This window comes from Hemicordylus capensis, chromosome 2 (assembly GCF_027244095.1).
Source record: "Hemicordylus capensis ecotype Gifberg chromosome 2, rHemCap1.1.pri, whole genome shotgun sequence".
Classification (NCBI taxonomy): domain Eukaryota; kingdom Metazoa; phylum Chordata; class Lepidosauria; order Squamata; family Cordylidae; genus Hemicordylus; species Hemicordylus capensis.
The window spans coordinates 224,863,262-224,882,086 of NC_069658.1; the positions used below are offsets into that span (position 1 = coordinate 224,863,262).

General features: G+C 49.8%; 1 protein-coding gene across 1 annotated transcript in view; it reads left to right on the forward strand.

Annotated features, from left to right (window-relative positions):
• TMPRSS9 (transmembrane serine protease 9) overlaps positions 1-18,825 on the forward strand; it is a 60,870-nt gene that overhangs the window by 24,751 nt on the left and 17,294 nt on the right. Inside the window, 8 exon segments of the mRNA XM_053302981.1 lie at positions 803-978; positions 2,549-2,676; positions 4,150-4,217; positions 4,385-4,557; positions 7,971-8,012; positions 11,518-11,631; positions 12,685-12,856; positions 16,586-16,860. Coding sequence (XP_053158956.1) covers positions 803-978; positions 2,549-2,676; positions 4,150-4,217; positions 4,385-4,557; positions 7,971-8,012; positions 11,518-11,631; positions 12,685-12,856; positions 16,586-16,860 — 1,148 coding nt within the window.

The window sequence follows — 18,825 nt, forward strand, 5'->3', positions numbered from 1 at the left end:
TGTCCAACCCAGCTTTGGGAGCTGTGTGTGCGCTTGATTTTAAACTGTGTGTGAGCAAAATGCTAGGTAGAAAAGGAGGCCCTACCCAGCAGGCCCTACCTAGATTCTGTCCCCAGCTTTTGAATAAGGTCTGAGCAGAAATGGTCCTACCCAGCTGCTGCCTTGCATGCGATCATTCTGTTGGGAATTCTCTCTGGTAGGAGAAACTCTTATTCATTATAGCAGAGTGCACAGAGACACAACACAGCGGAATTTGGTTAGGCATGCGTGTATGCTGAGAGTAAAATAACTTGGAGCCAGTTCATAGTTTCAAATCAATATAAGGAGTATTTATTAGAGAACTCCATTCTAGATAAGAAAGTGAGGAAATAGGATCTCTAATCTATCTATCTAGCTGGATGCAGATGGATTCTGCATCTCTGCACACATGGTGCCGGGAGAGAGAGCTTGCATGTTGCAAGGGAGGAGGAAGGGAAGAGGAAGTGGCAGGAAGGAAGTCCCTGAGATTAGCAATCTACACATCAAAGGGATAGTGTCAGAGTTGCAGAGAAGGGATGACCAATGTCTTGACCCTCTAGCCCTCTGACTCACTAGTCTGTCCTCCTGTGTCATTGAGACAAGAGACAGTGCATAGTCCTTCACTTCCAACACATTCTCCCCACCTCATGAGAACAGACTTGCTGCCTTGCCAATCTGACTTCTGAGAATGGGAGGACGGATTCGCCTTTTGCAAACGTGAGTAGTGGTGACTGTTCTTTCTCTACAAAATTAATTTGAGTCCCAGCCTTATCTTTTTCTTTAGATCTTCTACAAACGGTGGGGCGAGCATGGAAGCACCAGCCGTTGTGGTGAGGCCAGGGATGAATGAAGAGAAGGTGGCCTCTGCGGCCTCTGCTGGCTGCAGTGTGTGCTACAAGGTGACAGTGGCTACCCTCCTCGTGGGTGCCATCATGGCTGTCAGTGGTGGGATCCTGATGGGTAAGTCTGTTGTGCAAATAGCAGCATTTCAGTGGAGAATCAGTGGGAGCCAACCTGGGCCCTTTCCATGCTAAGAGCAGAGGGGCAGGCACATGGCTAAGAGCAGGGGACAGACAGACAGACACACACACACACGTGTTTCTGAAGGCTCACCCTGCCCCTCCGTGACGTCCTCTTGGGGAGTCCATTGCCTGGCTTGGTGGTCCCTCAACAGCTATCTGGTTGCCTGCCTGTGCCGCCGCCACTGCCAAGCAGCCTGCTTCGCCTGGCCAGCTGCGATGCAGTTTAATAATGTAATTGTGCTGGCTTGCATTAGCACAGTGATGTCATTAGACTGTCATTAGACTTTGCCAGAAGGCCTGGCAAAGGGAAGCCATCTGGGCATAACGTCAGTGGCGGGAGAGCAGTGGGTGAGTGGTGGCGGCAGCAATGGGGGACCACCCCAAATCTCATCCCTGGACCACCCTCCATGTTGCTGTGCCACTGCAGAGGGGGATCCATTTAGTGCAGGCCTGCTCAACTTAGGTCCCCCAGCTGTTTTTGGATTACAGCTCCCATAATCCCCAGCCACAGTGCCCAATAGATTATGGGATTATGGGAGTTGTGGGCCAACATCTGCAGGAGGGTCGAAGTTGAACAGACTTGATCTAGTGGCTTGAAAATAGTGGTGATATTTAGCCTTAGATGGAGTTTGCCACCCGCTTTGGGCTACATTCCTAAGCAGGTCCTCCATGTGCAGAGAGAAGGTGATCTGATAGCCAGGATTGGCTGACTTTTACCTCTGGGTTGAAAACAATGAAGCAGAGTAGGAACCAATGTCTTCTGTTAGTGTTGCATAGAGGTAAGTCATGGGAGCTTTTAATCCCACCCCACTTGCAGATAGAAGTGGAAAGGAGAAAGCACACTCACAGGGCCTGTAATGGCTTGTGATAGATATAAAAATCAAAGTTAAAAGTTGTCTGAGATGTTTTTCGTACTGCAAAGACACAAGTTAATTCAAACAATATGAATCTACTTGCAGAAAATGTTGGCTCTATTGTGCATGTATGATACATTTGACAGTACATTGCCTAGTGAAATATTCATTCTCAAGCTAAAAGGCTGAAATCCTAGTTGCTGATTTCAACATTTTGGGGTGCAGCGCAGGCTTTGTTATTTAAAAAAATGCATGTTAGTACAAGGTTTAGGAATATGTTTGCATAGATCATAAGGGAACTTTAGAATTAAAATCAATATCATTTGAAAAGTTTGTGTGTGTGCTTGTAGTATAAAAATATATTTGACCATTTTTAACCTTTTAAAAAATATTGATGCATCAAAGTGGGGCCCATCACTCTTTGTGGGATTGGCCATGAGACCTGCTATGACTCTCTTACAACTTTCCCCTCAGCGTTCTGATTCTGTGCTGCCCTAGCTGGCATCCATAAACATGTTGCTGCCCTCCAGTATATCTGCACAGGTTGCTTGTGTGGTTCAGGTGGCCCTTCCCTTGCTTCACAATCATCAAGTTCTGCTCTGCTGTACTTCAACTTCAGTGGTGGAGAGGGGACATGCTTCTCTTTCTCCATAGCCTTCCTTTCCAGGCAAGAGTCCTTCTTTGAGCACCTGGTGGAGTTGCAAGGGATCCGATACGACAGCAGCCTGCAGTGTCCCAGCTCGGACTATTCCCACATGTTGACACCCGTTTTGGAGAGGCTGGTGAGTCAGGCCCGTAGAGAGAGAGGGCCCTAGACCTTTCTTGTGGCCTTCTGGAAAAGCTTTGCCTACAAGACAAACAGTCACTTGGTTTAATCTCCACTTGGGCCAATCGCTAGGAAATAGGGGTGGAGGGGTGGGGTCTGTAGCCTGTCTTTCAGTCAAACCTCAACCCAAGAGTGTGGGAGTGGGAGTGGGATTTTTATGGGGGAAATAGTGCCATGTGTCATGTTGTGCAGGCATGCACACCCATGTTAGGGGATCTTTTAACTAAAGGCTTACTTATGTGTGGAAATGACAGTTATATGAATAGGGAGGGGTGAGACCAATCATCATAAACCAAAAGTTTGATTTTTTTAATATAGCATCAAAATATACATGGATTGGGGAATTTGGAAAAGCAAAATGTTATCATGAAAAATAAAACACCATGAATGATTTATGGGTGAATTAACATTTAAAAGCATGGTATTAAAACAACATCATTGTGGATGATAAAACCATAGAGTTCCAGAAGACAGAACTCCTAGAGCCACCACTTCAGTTCTGCTTCCAGCTGATTGGGAGGAGTATTGCTTCAGCAGTGCTCAGGAGCCCTTGTGTGGAGAAGACCAACAACAACAGCAATTACAAATTAGTGTGTTCATTTGGAACTCTTTTTCAGATTGGATGTTAAGCAGAAAGAAAGTGTGGCTGCCAGCTCAGAACAGAAGCTCCAGACTGGAATTGGTCAGAAGAGGAAATGGAAGAGATATTTTGTAGGCTTAAGTCAGTCAGACAACTCTGGCTGCAAAAGGACCTCCCAGGCAAGGGCGATCCTTTCATGGGGCAAAGTGAAGCGTTTGCCTCAAGTGGCAGATTATTGGGGCAGCAAGATCTGTTCCCCCTGCCTTCCGAGCAGCTCTTCAGAACTGACCTTGCAAGCCTCTCCTCATGCAAAGCTTGCAAGAAGCATGAGGAGAGACCTCCCCTCTTCCCTGTACCATTTTAAAATCTTGCAAGGGTTAGTTTTGAAAGGGGGCTGGTCCCCACCAAAGGCACAGCGCAAGGTAGCATTTTGCACCTTGCCTCAAGTGCCACAATCAGTGTTCCCTGTAACAGGAATTCCCTGATGCTGTTGACTACAACCCCCATCAGCTCCAGCCAAAGACCATTGCAGCGGGGGATGATAGGAGTTGGTAGTCAACAGCATCTGGGAATCCCTGTTACAGGGAACACTGACCACAATCCCTCACGCTGCCCCTGCTCCCAGGCATGCTAGGATAAAGATACCATGGCTGCTTTCCAACCGGGAACAGAAAAACGAGCAGTTCTTTGAATCGGTCTTTAAAAGCTTGCACCTGGCTCAGTGATGCTTGGTCTTGCTTTCATCCTCCCTGTCTGGAATATGGAGATATTAAGAAGCTGTCCTTTCATCCCTCTGGCTCCTCCAGATCTGCGGGGTTCATTCTGTGCACTCTCTTCTTGCTCCGGCAGTTCCAAAGCAGTTTCCAGAATTCTCCCCTGGAAGGAAGTTGCTCAGGGTGCTCCATCTTGCAGTACAGGTACGGCTGGCCACACTGTGTTCCTCCCTGTCACACGGGCGCTAGCACTGCGGCAAGCTGAGGGAGGAGGCACAGGAGGGAAGAGGAGCTGGTGTGGGCCTAACCCTGCTGCTGCCCCCCACCATCCTGCTGCAGGATCATAAGGACCTCTCGTTTCCCATTGTTAGGGGGGGCAATGCCAGCCTGGTGGTGGTCCATTTTCGCCTCTGGTTCTCCAAGCAGCTGCCAAGCCCAGGTGTGGAAGAGGAAGCGCTCAGGCGAGGGCTAGCCGCCGCTCTGGACAAGCAGCCAGGGATCCCATTGCCTGCCTATGGCACCATCTCCTCAGCCACGCTCACAGGTATCCCCCAGATAAGGTGATTGATCAAATGGTGGTCGAAAGGGCAAGTCAGGAGGGTCAAGTCCCTCCACTGTGTTTGGAGGCTTTTCAAAACCACAGTCATAGAAGCTCAGCTAGAATCTGTTACCTCGGATCGGGGGAAATACCATCGAGTCCAAGAGGATGCCTATGTGGTTAACTAGCAAGGTCAAGGAAGCTACTGAAAGCAAGGAAGTAGATGTCCAGGGAAGTAGATGAAAGCAAGGGATGTCTATTTCCTTCAGAAATGGACATCTCTTGCCCAAATGAGGAAAATAGAAGGGAACACAAATTCTAGCAAGAGAAATACATGCAAACAACAAGAGATGCCAAAAAAGACTTTGAGGAGCATATAGCTAAGAACATTAAGACCAACACAGAGGTGTAGCTATAATTGAGTGGATGGGTTCAAAGAACCCGGCCCCACCAACTCCAGAGGGTTCCCCTTCTCCACCCCTTCCTATTTTCTTCATTATCTCCCTCAGTTTGAAGGGCCTCCGGGGAGAGGGGCAAACACAAGCCCCCTCTCCCCTAGCTACGCCCCTGGACCAACAATAAAAATGTTCTTTACATTCATTTGAAGCAGGAAATTGGCTAGAGAGGTGATTGGACTGCTAGATGACCAGGAAATAAAGGTATGCTAAAGGAGAATAAAGAGATTGCAGAGAAGCTGAGTGAATGCTTTGCATTTGTCTTCACTAGTGAAGATGTAGGGCAGATACCTGTCCCTGAAATGACATTTTCCAGAAGGGAACCTGAGGAATTGAGGCAAATAAAGGTGACAAGCTATGAAGTTCTAGCTCTTATTGACAAATTAAAAGTAACAAATCATCAGGGCTGGATGGTATCCACCCAAGAGTTCTTAAAGAACTCAAAGGTCTCTTAACAAAAATATGTAACTTGTCCCTAAAATGGGCCTCCATACCTGAGGACTGGATAGAGGCCAATGTAACTCGGTTTTTAAAAAAGAATCCAGAGGGGATCTGGTAACTACAGGCCAGTTAGTTTAACATCTGTTCTGGGTAAGTTAAAAGAAAGCATTCTTAAAGAGAAAATCATCGAGCATATAGAAGAGCAAGCCTTTGTGAGGAAGAACCAACACAGCTTCTGAAAGGGAAAGCCTTGCCTCATTATTTATTTATTTTATTACATTTTATATCCCGCTCTTCCTCCAAGGAGCCCAGAGCAGTGTACTACATACTTAAGTTTCTCCTCACAACAACCCTGGTGAATTAGGTTAGGCTGAGAGAGAAGTGACTGGCCCAGAGTCACCCAGAAAGCACCATGGCTGAATGTGGATTAGAACTCAGGTCTCCCTGGACCTAGTCCAGCACTCTCACCACGACACCACACTACACCATTAACCTCAGAGACCATTTTTGGAAGTGTCAAGAAGCATATACATAGCGGTAATCCAGTAAATAGTGTATGCTTGGACTTCCAAAAAGCTTATGACCAAGTCCCTCACCAAAGGCTCTTGAGCAAAGTAAACAGCCATGGCAATAAGAGGACAGGTTCTTCTGTGGATTGGTAACTGGTTAAAGAACAAAAAGCAGACAGCAGGAATAAACTGACATTTTCCTGGAGAGAGATGTGCAAAGTGGGGTCCGCCACAGATCTGTACTGGGACTGGAGCTTTTTAACTTGTTCCTAAATGATCTGGAGTTAGGGCTGAGCAGTGAGGTGGCCAAGCCTGTTGATGACACCAAATCGGTTTTAAACTGTTGTAATTGTTGTAAATCGCCCAGACTTTGTGGTGGTATAGAAAAATAATAAATAAATTTTTAAAATGGAGGATCGGGCTGTCAATGGCTACTTGAGAACCAGTGTGGTGTAGTGGTTAGAGTGCTGGATTAGGACCAGGGAGACCCGAGTTCAGATCCCCATTCAGCCATGATGCTTGCTGGGTGACTCTGGGCCAGTCACGTCTCTCTCAGCCTAACTTACTTCACAAGGTTGTTGTGAGGAGAAACCTAAGTATGTAGTACACCGCTCTGGGCCCCTTGGAGGAAGAGTGAGATATAAAATGTAGATAAATAACAACAACAACAACCTGGACAGCTGTACAGTATACTTCCATTAGGATCAGAGGGGGTACACCCCTGAACACAAGGTGCTAGGGAACACCAGTGAGAGGGGGCAGTAGTTGCCCTCTTTCTCTCGGATCTCTTTCTGATGCACCTGGTTGGCCACCGCATGTAGCAGGATACTGGACTAGATGGGACCTTGGCCTGATCCAGTAGGGCTTTTCCTTATGCATCCTGGAATCAGTTGTTCTCTCTGTCAAAGAGCTCAAAGAAACACAATTGCAGGTCACCCAGTGTTCTATTCGGAAGCTGCTTGCAAGGTGGGTGAGTCTGAGCGTGTGCAACAGGCCCAAGATCATTTCATGATGGAGCAGGGGATGCAAGCCCAAGTCACTCCACCCCAGTGCTCCAGCCACTGTACCACAGTCTCTCTCAGTGCTAATCTGCTTGATATGTAGGGGCAGATTGGGGCTGGTGGTTCCCCAGTATCCCCTTCCATCCTCAACCCAGCTCCCAGCAAGTGTGAAAAGCCCTTGGGGCAAAAGAGGTTGGGGAAGACCCTTCTGGGCCTGCAACGTTGGAGGGCTGCTGCCAGTTGGTGTAGAGCAAGGTTGCATCACCTCTAACCGCAGTGGCGAATAGTCAGGGATGATGGCAATTCCAGTTCAACATCTGCAGGAGGGCTGAAGTTGTGTGACCCTGGTGTAGAGGATCAGGTGCATAGGAAGCTGGTGGTGGCATGGGTGTAACCCAGTGGCAGCAGCCCGTCGCACCTTAGCCACGCCCCCTGCATCTGACATCAGGTGCAGGGGGTGTGGCCATGTGCAGAAATGGGGCTGCGAGGCTGGGTGCACCTTTCCCTGCCTCGAAAGGCAGAGACACATTCCCAGCTAGGTTGCGAGCCCAGCGCTGGCTGAAGCGCCTTGTGAACGGGACAGCATGGTCCGGTTTCCACATATGGCCATGTCCCCAGTGTCGGATGTCAAATGGGGCGCATGGGGAGGTTCCACAGGGAGTGGTGGCTGGGTTCTTTGGACCCGTCTACACAATGGTGGTTTCCCCCCGATTATATAGAGGATGGTGAGCTAGAGAGATCGAGGGTCTGGCTCTAGAGAAGCAGCTTCAGAACCCCTGCGAACTGGGCAAAGAGGCACCTTTTAACCTGGTGATTCTCTTTATTGATCAGGGGGGAGAGGACCTGGCCCTCTCCACCCCCAGCATAGTCCCCGTCCAGTGACTGTTGCTGGTGTCTCTCTTATGCTTCTTTTTAGATTGTGGGCCCTTTGGGGACAGGGATCCATCTTATCCATCTACAGGGATCCAGCCCAGGTGGAGTCATACCCATTATGTTTTCTTTCTCTCACGCAGGGCCCAGCAGTCTCTCCCTCTCCGGAATGGTGCTGAAATCAGGTAGGCTTCATTTTCTTAACTGGGGGTCTGACCCGTGACTATATTTTAAAACACAACCACCACCACCCAGCTTCGTCCTCCTGGCAACCTGAATTTTGCAATCTAAACACTTTCATGGTAGTACCTTTTAAAGACAGACAGGTTAGTCATAGCCAAAGCTTTCATGGGCCCCTCAGCTGTTTTGCTCTGACTGACCTTGAACGTTGTGATTTGAATGTGTTTTGCAAATGAGCCAGATTTGCACCCATCCTGGCTCCTGTGCATAATTTATACTGCTACACAGGGATGGAAACCCTGTCCAATCCCTGGCCTCTCTAGGGAGGTTCCTGCCTGAAACTCTGGAGAATTGTCACCAGTCAGTATTGATAATGCGCATCTAGATGGTCTGATGTACTGACTTGGAATAAGGCAGCTTCTTATATAATCATATCTGTGTCAGGGATGGGGCCGTAGTAGCTCAGTGGGAGAGCATCTGCTTGCTTGCATGTAGAAAGGCCCAGGTTCACTCCCTGGCAGCATCTCCGGGTAGGGCTGGGAAAGACCCCTGCCTGAAATATTGAAGAGCCACTGCCAGTCAGTGCAGATGATAGGAGCGTAGGAAGCTTCCTTCTACCGAGTCAGACCATGGGTCCATCTAGCTCAGTATTGTCTACACAGACTGGCAGCAGCTTCTCCAAGGTTCCAGGCAGGAGTCTCTCTCAGCCCTATCTTGGAGATGCTGCCGGGGAGGGAACTTGAAACCTTCTGCATGCAAGCAGGCTGGTGCTCTTCCCAGAGTGGCCCCATCCCCTGAGGTGAAGATCTGATAGTGCTCACACATGAAGTCTCCCATTCAAATGCAAACCATGGTGGACCCTGCTTAGCAAAGGGGACAATTCATGCTTGCTACCACAAGACCTGTTCTCCTTCCATAGACCAGTTCTCCTCCCATCATTTTTTTCTGACTGAGCTAGGTGGACCAATAGTCGGACTCGGTATAAGTCAGCTTCCTATGTTTCTGTGCTCACTGCAAGAGAAGGCCACGTACCCAGGAGCCATTGATCACTCTTCCCATCAGATTACGCCCCCCCCCAAAGGTACAACTGCCCCCAAACTCTCTCACATGGTAAAGGGTGGCAGAGCAAGTAGCTCAGAGTTGGGCTGACTTCTGTCATTGCTGTTGGGAGTTTGTGATTATTTAGCAAAGCACCAAGGAAGCTACTACTCCAGTTAGAATGCAGAGTTTAGTTGTTGCAGCTAACACACATGGAGATCACTGTAGAGTGGAAACTAAATTGATGTAGTTGGTGAAGTACATTTGGGATAGGAAAGATCTACCTTATTGATCAGCTACATAATGAATCAGCTACATAATGGAGAGGAGGGCTAGTCTTGTGGTAGCAAGCATGATTTGTCCCCTTAGCTAAGCAGGATCCACCCTGGTTGCATATGAATGAGAGACTTGATGTGTGAGCACTGTAAGATATTCCCCTTAGGAGATGGAGCCACTCTGGGAATAGCATCAGAAGGTTCCAAGTTTCCTCCCTGGAAGCATCTCCAAGAGAAGGCTGAGAGAGATTCCTGCCTGCAACCTTGGAGAAGCCACTGCCAGTCTGTGAAGACAATACTGAGCTAGATAGACCAATGATCCGACTCAATATATGGCAGCTTCCTATGCTCCTATGAATAGGTAGGGAGAGAGAAAGTGGTTTCCATCTTCTCTCTAGGAGGAAAGGAAGAAGACTGACTTACTACAGGAAGGACCTGAGGAGTCAAGGCAGGGATCACAATTTTTAGATTGTGAGCCCTTTGGGGACAGGGATCCATCTTATTTCTTTGTTATTTCTCTGTGTAAACTGCCCTGAGTCATTTTAGAAGAGTGGTATAGAAATTGAATGAATGAATGAATGAATGAATGGAGTAGAGTAGAGACAGGTAAAGGAGACCTTCACTAACTACCTCTACTCCCAATGCCCCTAGTTGTCATTAGGCTAGCTGTTGCAAAAGGTTGGTGCACTGGAACTCCATCTCCAACACCCCTTCTCATCGCCTGGCTCACTGGCTCACGACTCCCATCTTCTCACGAAGCATCTGGAATCTGTCTCTAGGCAGTGGCTTAGTCAATCCATCTGCCAGCATCTCTTCTGTTGGGCAGTACTCCAACTGGACTACCCCTTTCTCTTGCATATCTCGAACATAGTGATACTTTATGGGAATGTGCTTAGTTTGAGACTTCATCTTCTCCATCTGGGAGATCTGGATACAACTTTGGTTATCCTCAAACATTGTTGTGGACTTTGGTTCCTCAGTCCCAAAGTCTGATAGTAGCTGGTGTATCCACACCGCTTCCTTGCATGCTTCAGCTGCGGAAATATATTCTGCTTCTGTAGATAAGAGCAGAACAAGTGACTGTTTGTGGCTAGCCCAACTTATGGCTCCATCTCCATACAAGAACAAATGTCCACTTGTGGACTTGCAGTCTGTTCTGTCTTCAGCCCAGTCTGAATCCATGTAGCCCACTATTCTGGGATTGTCTGACCTTGGTCTCTGAGGCTTTCTTCCAAATTTGTTATTGACCAGTGCAATATATTCTTTAAATCTTTCAAACACTTGACTTTTCTCTCTCAGAGGACATACGTAAGTAAATCTTGAAAAACCATCAATAAATGTGAGCATGTAGCAATTGCCACCCATACTATTATCAAGTGGGCCAGAGACATCAGAATGTATTAGCTCCAAAGGACGCTGTGACTATGTCTGTGACTGTCCAGAAAAGCTGGGTCTCATCCCTTTATTAAGTAAGCAACACTGACATCTTGTGGCAACTTCTTTGCATGACTCCATTTTAAAGTCCTAACTTCTGGATCCATGCTGTCTTACTAACTCATTCAACTGCACTTTAAAAGAAAGAGCTCTGCTGCAGACCTTTGGGATGCTGAGCCCATAACCCTGTTGGGGGTTTGTTCTTATTTAGCAAAGCACCAAGGAAACTACCACTCCAGTTACAGAGTGCAGAGTTAGTTGTTGCAGCTATTTAAGTAACATGCATGGAAATCACTGTAGAGTCTAAACCAGGCCTGCTCAACTTAGGCCCCCCAGCTGTTTTTGTACTACAACTCCCATAATCCTATCCACAATGGCCAGTAGCCAGGGATTATGGGAATTGTAGGCCAACATCTGCAGGAGGGCCAAAGTTGAGCAGCCCTGGTCTAAACTAAATTGATTTATTGGTGAAGTACATTTGGGATAGGAAAGACCTATCCTATCAATCAGCTACATCATGAATAAGTAGGGAGAGAGAGAGATGTTTCCATCTTCTCTCTAGGAAGAAAGGAAGAGGACTGACTCACTACAGGAAGTCCCTGAGGAGTCAAGGCAGGGTTCATAGAGCAGAGGCAAGCAGGGACAGGTAAAGGAGACCCTCACTAGCTATCTCTGCTCCCAAAGCCTCTAGTGGTCATTAGGATATATGGTGCAAAAGGTCAATGCACTGGAATTCCATCTCCAACAATTGCTGTGCTTGTAGGTGCTTGCACTGGGAACACCTTTGCCTGCCGCAGTGGCCAGTGTGCGTTGGCGGAGAATGCAGAGTGCAATGACCGGCAGGACTGCAAAGACGGCTCTGACGAGGCTGATTGTGGTGGGTTCCCTTAATCTGGTGTGTGCTGGGATGACCCAGAGTGGAGGGTGGTACGTCTGTTGTGTCGTGTCAGTTTGGGGTCAGTGTTTCCTCTAACATGGATTCCCAGTTGTTGTTGACTACAACTCCCAGAATCCCCAGCTGCAATGGCTTTTGCTTGGGGATTATGGGAGTTGTTGTCAACAACATCTGGGAATCCCTGTTTGAGATGCATCCCCATGCAGTCGGAAGAGCTGAAAAAAATCTCTGCTGTTTAGGCCTGCAACTTTTAGTTAATTGGTTGGATTCATCAATAAAATGCATTTCAACTGGGCAGCAGTTGTCAATGTTGTACATTATTTAAATTATAAAAATTGCAGGTTTTGAACATCATCTTAGAAGAAGCATTCCCTCCGGTATGAGGGAGATGGGGGCAATACCTCTTCTAAGATGGCCCCAGGCACTCACTAGTTCTTCAGGATGGTGCACATATGTGTTGGAGCAGGCATCATCTTCGAAGAGACATCCTGTCTTCTCCCATATAACAGTGCTGGGAAATGCAGAGTGCAGAAAGTGTACTGCTCTGCCTGCGTTCAGCATAATGTGTGAATAACTGTACCTGAGGACACTGTATACTCATTGTATCAGTGTTCAACATAACTTCTGAACAGGGCTATGATATTCAACCGCAAGATACTGAAGCTCACACATCAAAGTTTGAATGATCAGAATTTAAAAGATTGCAACAGTCCAATTTGTTTTCCTCTTCAGAATTTGACATTTTTGGTTTGGAATGTTTTTGGTAAATTTCATCGGAGTGCATTAATTTGAACCCCCTGCAGTGTTTCCTGTAACAGGGACGCCCAGATGTTGTTGACTACAACTCCCAGAATCCCCAGCCAAAGGCTGTTGCAACAGTGGATGCTGGGAGTTGCAGTCAACATCGCCTGGGAATCCCTGTTACAAGGAACTCTGCCCTCCCGCCAAGTCCTTCCTCACCACCCCCACCCTGAATTCTTCCTCTCCATCATGTCGAGTGATGCTCCCGATGGGCCCTTCATCTCTCTCTTCCAGACTGTGGGATGCGGCCGGCGTTGCAGGTGGCCAACCGGATTGTGGGGGGGTCCGAGGCCTCCCGGGGGGAGTTCCCCTGGCAGGTCAGTCTGAGGGAGAGCAACGAACACTTCTGCGGGGCAACTATCCTGACAGCGAAGTGGCTGGTGTCTGCAGCTCACTGCTTCAACGAGTAAGCCGGGGCAGCCCCTTCCTCTCCTGCTCCACCCTGCCCTCCTTGGCACGGATGGTGCCCTCCTTGGCACGGAGACCTGCACCTCACATGAAGCACTACTAAGACTGCTTCTATTGCACCATCAGTGTGCACGACTCTGTGTAGGAGGAGAGCTGGTCTTGTGGTAGCAAGCATGAATTGTCCCCTTTCCTAAGCAGGGTCCTCCCCAGTCTAATGGGAGACTAGACTACATGTGTGAGCACTGCAAGGTATTCCTCTTAGGGGATGGAGCCATTCTGGGAAGAGCACCTGCCTGCTTGCATGCAGAAGGTTCCAAGTTCCCTCCCTGGCAGCATCTCCAAGAGAGGGCTGAGAGAGACTCCTGCCTGCAACCTTGGAGAAGCTGCTGCCAGTCTGTGTAGACAATAATGAGCTAGATAGACCAAGGTTCTGACTCCTGATTGACCAAGGTTCTAACTTGAGACCTTGACCAAGGGCCTTGACCAAGGTTCTAACTCAAGGCCTTCCTATGTCCCTGGAGTAGCCCCAAGAAGACAGGTCCCTGTTCCACAGAACTGGCAACCTGGAATTGGATGGAGGGGAGGGAGACAAGATGTCCAGGAGGATCCTGGGGTGGTATGGTGGACTGCAAGCAGGAGTGCCAGTTTGGAATGCTCCCCCCATGTGAAAAAGAAAAAGAAAAAAGCTCCCTGCAAATAGAAGTTGCACATGAGGGAGAGAGGTTCTGACCCAGCTTATTCCCTTTGGTGCTAGTTTTCTGTCTGCATGGAGTTTTCCACATGGGGAGCGTTGGGAAATGTGAGCCCCTCCCTGCACTCTGGAATGGCAGGGTTCATTCTACCCACCTTAGAACTGTACCATCTCTCACTTGGCTGCATGTTTGACTAGGCCTAGTTAGTTTGGGGATTACGGGGGCTTGTGTCAAAAGCTGCAAAGAGGAAAGGTGGGGTTTAAGGAGGGATCTGAAGGAAGGAAGACAGGAGGCGCTGTGCAGGACTTCTGAGATGGGGTTAGAAACATAGGAAGCTGCTGCCTACTGAGTCAGACCCTTGGTGCCTCTAGCTCAGTACTCTTTACTCTGACTGGCAGCAGCTCTTCAGAGTTTCAGGCAGATGTCTTTCCCAGCCCCACCTGGAAGTTTTTCACACAGGGCTTTTAGTTCACATCTCCTCCTGAATGGAAGGTGTGTATTCACATATCAGCCAGATTTACCCCAAGGTCCCTGCGAGCTGTCAGGGAGCACTTCACACACAATTCGGGTTTTTCAGTGTGCATTTGAATGTAGCCTGATTTATATCCAGGGTCAGTGGTGGAGCTGGACCGCTGGTGGCCTGTGTGCGGCGGCCCCACTGATCCCGCCCCCGCGTCTGACGTCAGACGCTGGGCTAGCCACGCCCCCACGTCTGACATCAGACGCAGGGCGTGGACTGGCTGAACAGAGCCTTGAGGCTCCGTTCGGGGCCGGGAGTGTAGTTTAACTGCTGAAGGGGCCCCGCGGCCCCTTTGGCAGTTAAACTAAGGCTGGTGCTAGCCCAGGAGCGATCCTTCCCTGCAGGGAAGAGCCACTCCTGGGCTGTGCTGCGAAAGCAGCGCCAGCCTTTTAACTCCTGAAGGGGCCCCGCGGCCCCTTCAGGAGCTAGTTAGGCTGGCACTGCGTTCACAGCGTGGAGCCAGGAGCAACTCTTCCCTTCCTTTGCAGGGAAGAGCTGCTCCTGGCTGGCACTGCGAATGCAGCGGCTGTGCGGCCCCCCACTCGGGAGCTAAACTAGCATCCCCGCGTCTGACGTCAGATGCGGGGGGCATGTCAGGGCTGCGAGACGCGGCCCCTGATTGATCAGCGGCCCAGGTTCTTTGAACCTGTTGGCCTAGTGGTGGCTCCGTCCCTGTCCAGGGTAAAAAAAAATCCACTTTTTGTGTCGGGTTTTTTGGGAAACTTTGAACTTGCAATAAAGCTTCACAGAAAACCTGTGGTAAAGCCGAGGCGCTTTCCAGACTAGACCCTACAACGGGGTCAGGACATATCTCTGAAGTGGGCTTCCACACTTCCTGCATCATGACACCGCAATCCCTATGCGGACAGCAGGGTGCTGTTCATATTTCCAATGCCTTGTTGAGAATTTAATCACTGCAATATAGAGCAAGGACATTGTATATCCAGTGTGAAAAAGTTGCTGTTTTTTCGGGTTGTTAGTTGCTGCAAGACTGCTCCCCCTGCTTACGGCCCGAATGCAACTTGCCCAAATGGAGGCATTTTGCTGCTGTTCCAGCAGCTAGTCTGGAAAGTAGGGATGTGCCTGGTCCGGAGCAGTCCGGACCGGCACCGAAGGGGGGCCTTTCTTTTAGGGCGGGGAGGGCTTACTTACCCCTCCCGCCTCTTTGCCCCCTCCAGCGCCCGTATTTCACTGTGTAATTGGGGCGCTGGAAACCAGCCGCCCCTGCCGCCCCCCCCCCCCGCGAGCAGATTAGGGCCAAAAGTAAGCTACTGCCACCGTCGCCCTCCCTCCCAGCCGCCCGCCCAAGTCCTCACCGCATGGTGTTCCAAAAAAGAGAGGAGCTCGCGAACAGAGCTCCTCTCTCGGCAAAGTCTCGGCCCCAACTGGGGCCTTGGGCACGCGGGCGCCGCATAGGACACCTGGGAACTTCCACCGGAGGCCTGGTCTACCCACCGGCAGGGGATGAGGCCGGGTAGACCGGGCCTCCGGTGGAAGTTCCCAGGTGTCCTATGCGGCGCCCGCGTGCCCAAGGCCCCAGTTGGGGCCGAGACTTTGCCGAGAGAGGAGCTCTGTTCGCGAGCTCCTCTCTTTTTTGGAACACCATGCGGTGAGGACTTGGGCGGGCGGCTGGGAGGGAGGGCGACGGTGGCAGTAGCTTACTTTTGGCCCTAATCCGCTTGCGGGGGGGCAGGGGGGCTGGTTTCCAGCGCCCCAATTACACAGTGAAATACGGGCGCTGGAGGGGGCAAAGAGGCGGGAGGGGTAAGTAAGCCCTCCCGCCCTTAAAGGAAGACCCCCCACCCGGACCCGAACCGGCCAGGTCCGAACCGGTCCGGCCAGTTCGGAGGCCTTTCGAATGGCCTCCAGACCAGTTCGGACACACCCCTACTGGAAAGCGCCCTGCTGTCTGGGAAAGCTCATGGAGATGCTGTCAGGGATTGAATCTGGGACCTTCTGTGTGCAGAGCAGATGTCCTACCACTTACCTACAGCCCCAGCCCCAAAATTGGAATGAGGGAATATTCCTTCTGTTCTTCACCTTGATTGTCTCTTGGCTTCACTGTCAGAACATAGGACGTTGCCTTGTACCAAGTCAGACTTTTGCTCCAGCTAGCTCAGTACACTGACTGGCCGTGGCACAACTCCCAGGTTTCAGGCAGGAGTCTCTCCCAGTCCCCCTTGGAGATGGCCTGTCACGGAGCTGCAGTCGCACCCAGGTACAAGGGGCATAAGGAGGACAACTGTGGGGAAATGGCCAGCAGCAGAGCTGAGGTCCCCTACCTGCACTCTAGGCACGTACGCCCTGTCTGGCGTATGCACACTGCAGACACTGTTCTGGAAGCAAGCCTCACAATGTCAGGTCTGCAAAGAATGGGGTGACTTTTTGGTCACGTGAGGTTGCATTACAACTGGCTGTTCTTGGCGACCCACCCGCTCCCAACTGCATTCCTTGGGGGGGCGGCCATGTTGGGAAACGTGGGGCGCTTTGGCACACTGAAGTTCTCCTCTCCCAGGTTTCATGACCCCAACATGTGGACGGCCCACATGGGCAGCATTTGGCTGAGCAGTGCAGATGGCAGCGCCACCCAGGCCAGCGTGGGCCACATCCTCAAGCACCCCTCCTACAACACGGACACGGCTGACTACGACGTGGCCCTGCTGGAGCTCACGGAACCCCTCGTCTTCACCAAATACGTCCAGCCCGTGTGTCTGCCGGCTGCCACCCACGTCTTCCCTCCTGGCAAGAAGTGCCTCATCTCAGGCTGGGGGTATCTGAAGGAGGACTTTTGTAAGCTAAATCCCAGAAGAGCAGGTGGGGGGTGGGGTGGAGGCGGTAGCAGTGGAAGAGAGTGCTGGGTTTGGATGTAGGCAACCACAAAGCTCAGCTGGGAAGCTTGGCCTAGCCCACCTCACAGGGCTGTTGTGAAACTAAGAGCATTATATAGATCAGGCCTGCTCAACTTAGGCCCCCCAGCTGTTTTTGGACTACAACTCCCATAAGGCCCAGCCACAGGGGCCAATAGCCAGGGATTATGGGAGTTGTAGGGAAACATCTGCAAGAGGGCCGAAGTTGAGCAGGCCTGATATAGATCGTGTGATCTGTAGGCCACATGCCAGCAGGGAAGCAGGTTTAACTTTGTGTTAACAAACTATCAATGGCTGTTAGTCTGGTGGCTATAGGCCACCTCCTGCCTCAGAGGCAAGATGCCACCGAACCTTAGATTCAGGGGGTCAACAGCAGGAGAGAGGGCCTGCCCTCACCTCTTGCCTTTGGCTTCTCAGAGGCATTTGGTGGGCAACTGTGTGACACAGGATGCTGGACTAGACGGTCCTTAGGCCTAATCCAGCCGGGCCGTTTTTATCTGTGGCTCTTACTTGTAGTTATTATTATTATTTTACACAGTCAGACAGGTGTTATTGACTGGTTTGTTTTATCCAGACATCGAGTCCTTCCCAAGGACCTGGGATGCCAGAATTTTATTGTCAATGTTGTTGCTGCTGTTATAGATATCGTCGCAGAATATAGGCTGTTCTCAGTAAAGTTGCTTTTTGTAATTGGCTGATGGTGATTTCTGTGGCCCCTATGGTGTTGAGGTGCTCTTCAAGGTCTTTTGGAACTGCACCCAGGGCGCCAATTACCACTGGGATTATTTTGGTCTTTTTCTGCCACAGCCTTTCAATTTCAATTTGTAGATCTTTGTATTTGGTGATTTTTTTCTATTTCTTTTTCTTCTATTCTGCTATCCCCTGGTATTGCTATGTCGATTATTTTAACTTGTTTTTCTTTCTTCTCGACTACAGTTATTTCTATTGTAACTGTAACATATACAGTTATATGTATTGTGTGGCAGTTGTTGTTGTTGTTGTTATTATTATTACATTTATATCCCGCTCTTCCTCCAAGGAGCTACATACTTGAGTTTATCTTTCACAATAACCCTGTGAAGTAGGTTAGGCTGAGAGAGAAGTGACTGACCCAGAGTCACCCAGCTAGATTCATGGCTGAATGGGGATTTGAACTCGGGTCTCCCCGGTCCTAGTCAGTTGGCTGCAGTAGGCTTGTTCACACAACTCATGGCAAGGCAGGAGAAGCACCCAATGTGGGTAGAAGAGCTGGGTGCGCTTCCAATTTTTGGTCATGTGCTTGCAAACATTAAGGTAGGAGGTGGGGAGCGAGATCGTGTGTGAGGCGGCCTCTAGGTAGGACAAGCATGCCCTACCAAGATCCCATCCCCTGCTTTTTACCGAGGGAGGAGGGGAGTAACAGCAGGAGAGTACCAGTAGCAGGGGAGTAGCAGGAAGTAACAGGGGAGTAGCTTTACCAGTAGCAGGCGAGCAACAGCAGGAGAGAGTGCATGCCCTCAACTCCTGCTAGTGGCTTCTGGCGGCATCTGGTGGGCCACTGTGTGAAACAGGATGCTGGACTAGATGGGCCTCCTTGGGCCTGATCCTGCCGGGCTGTTCTTATGTTCTTATGAGGAGGAAACCCATTCTACCTGGCTGCCGCCTCGCACAGGATCATTCTCCTCGCCTCCTACCTTCAATGTTTGCAAGCATGTGACCCAAAATCAGAAACGCACTCGGTTCTCCTACCAAGGCCAGGTGCTTCTCCTGCCCTGTGAGCAAGCCTATATATTGATATATATATAAAAGACCAAGTGGATTTTTAAAAACAGCAACATTTAATCCACTAAATGACTCTGTCAGGCAGGCCTCCCTCACTTCTATTTTACAGATTGAGAAATAGAGTTGA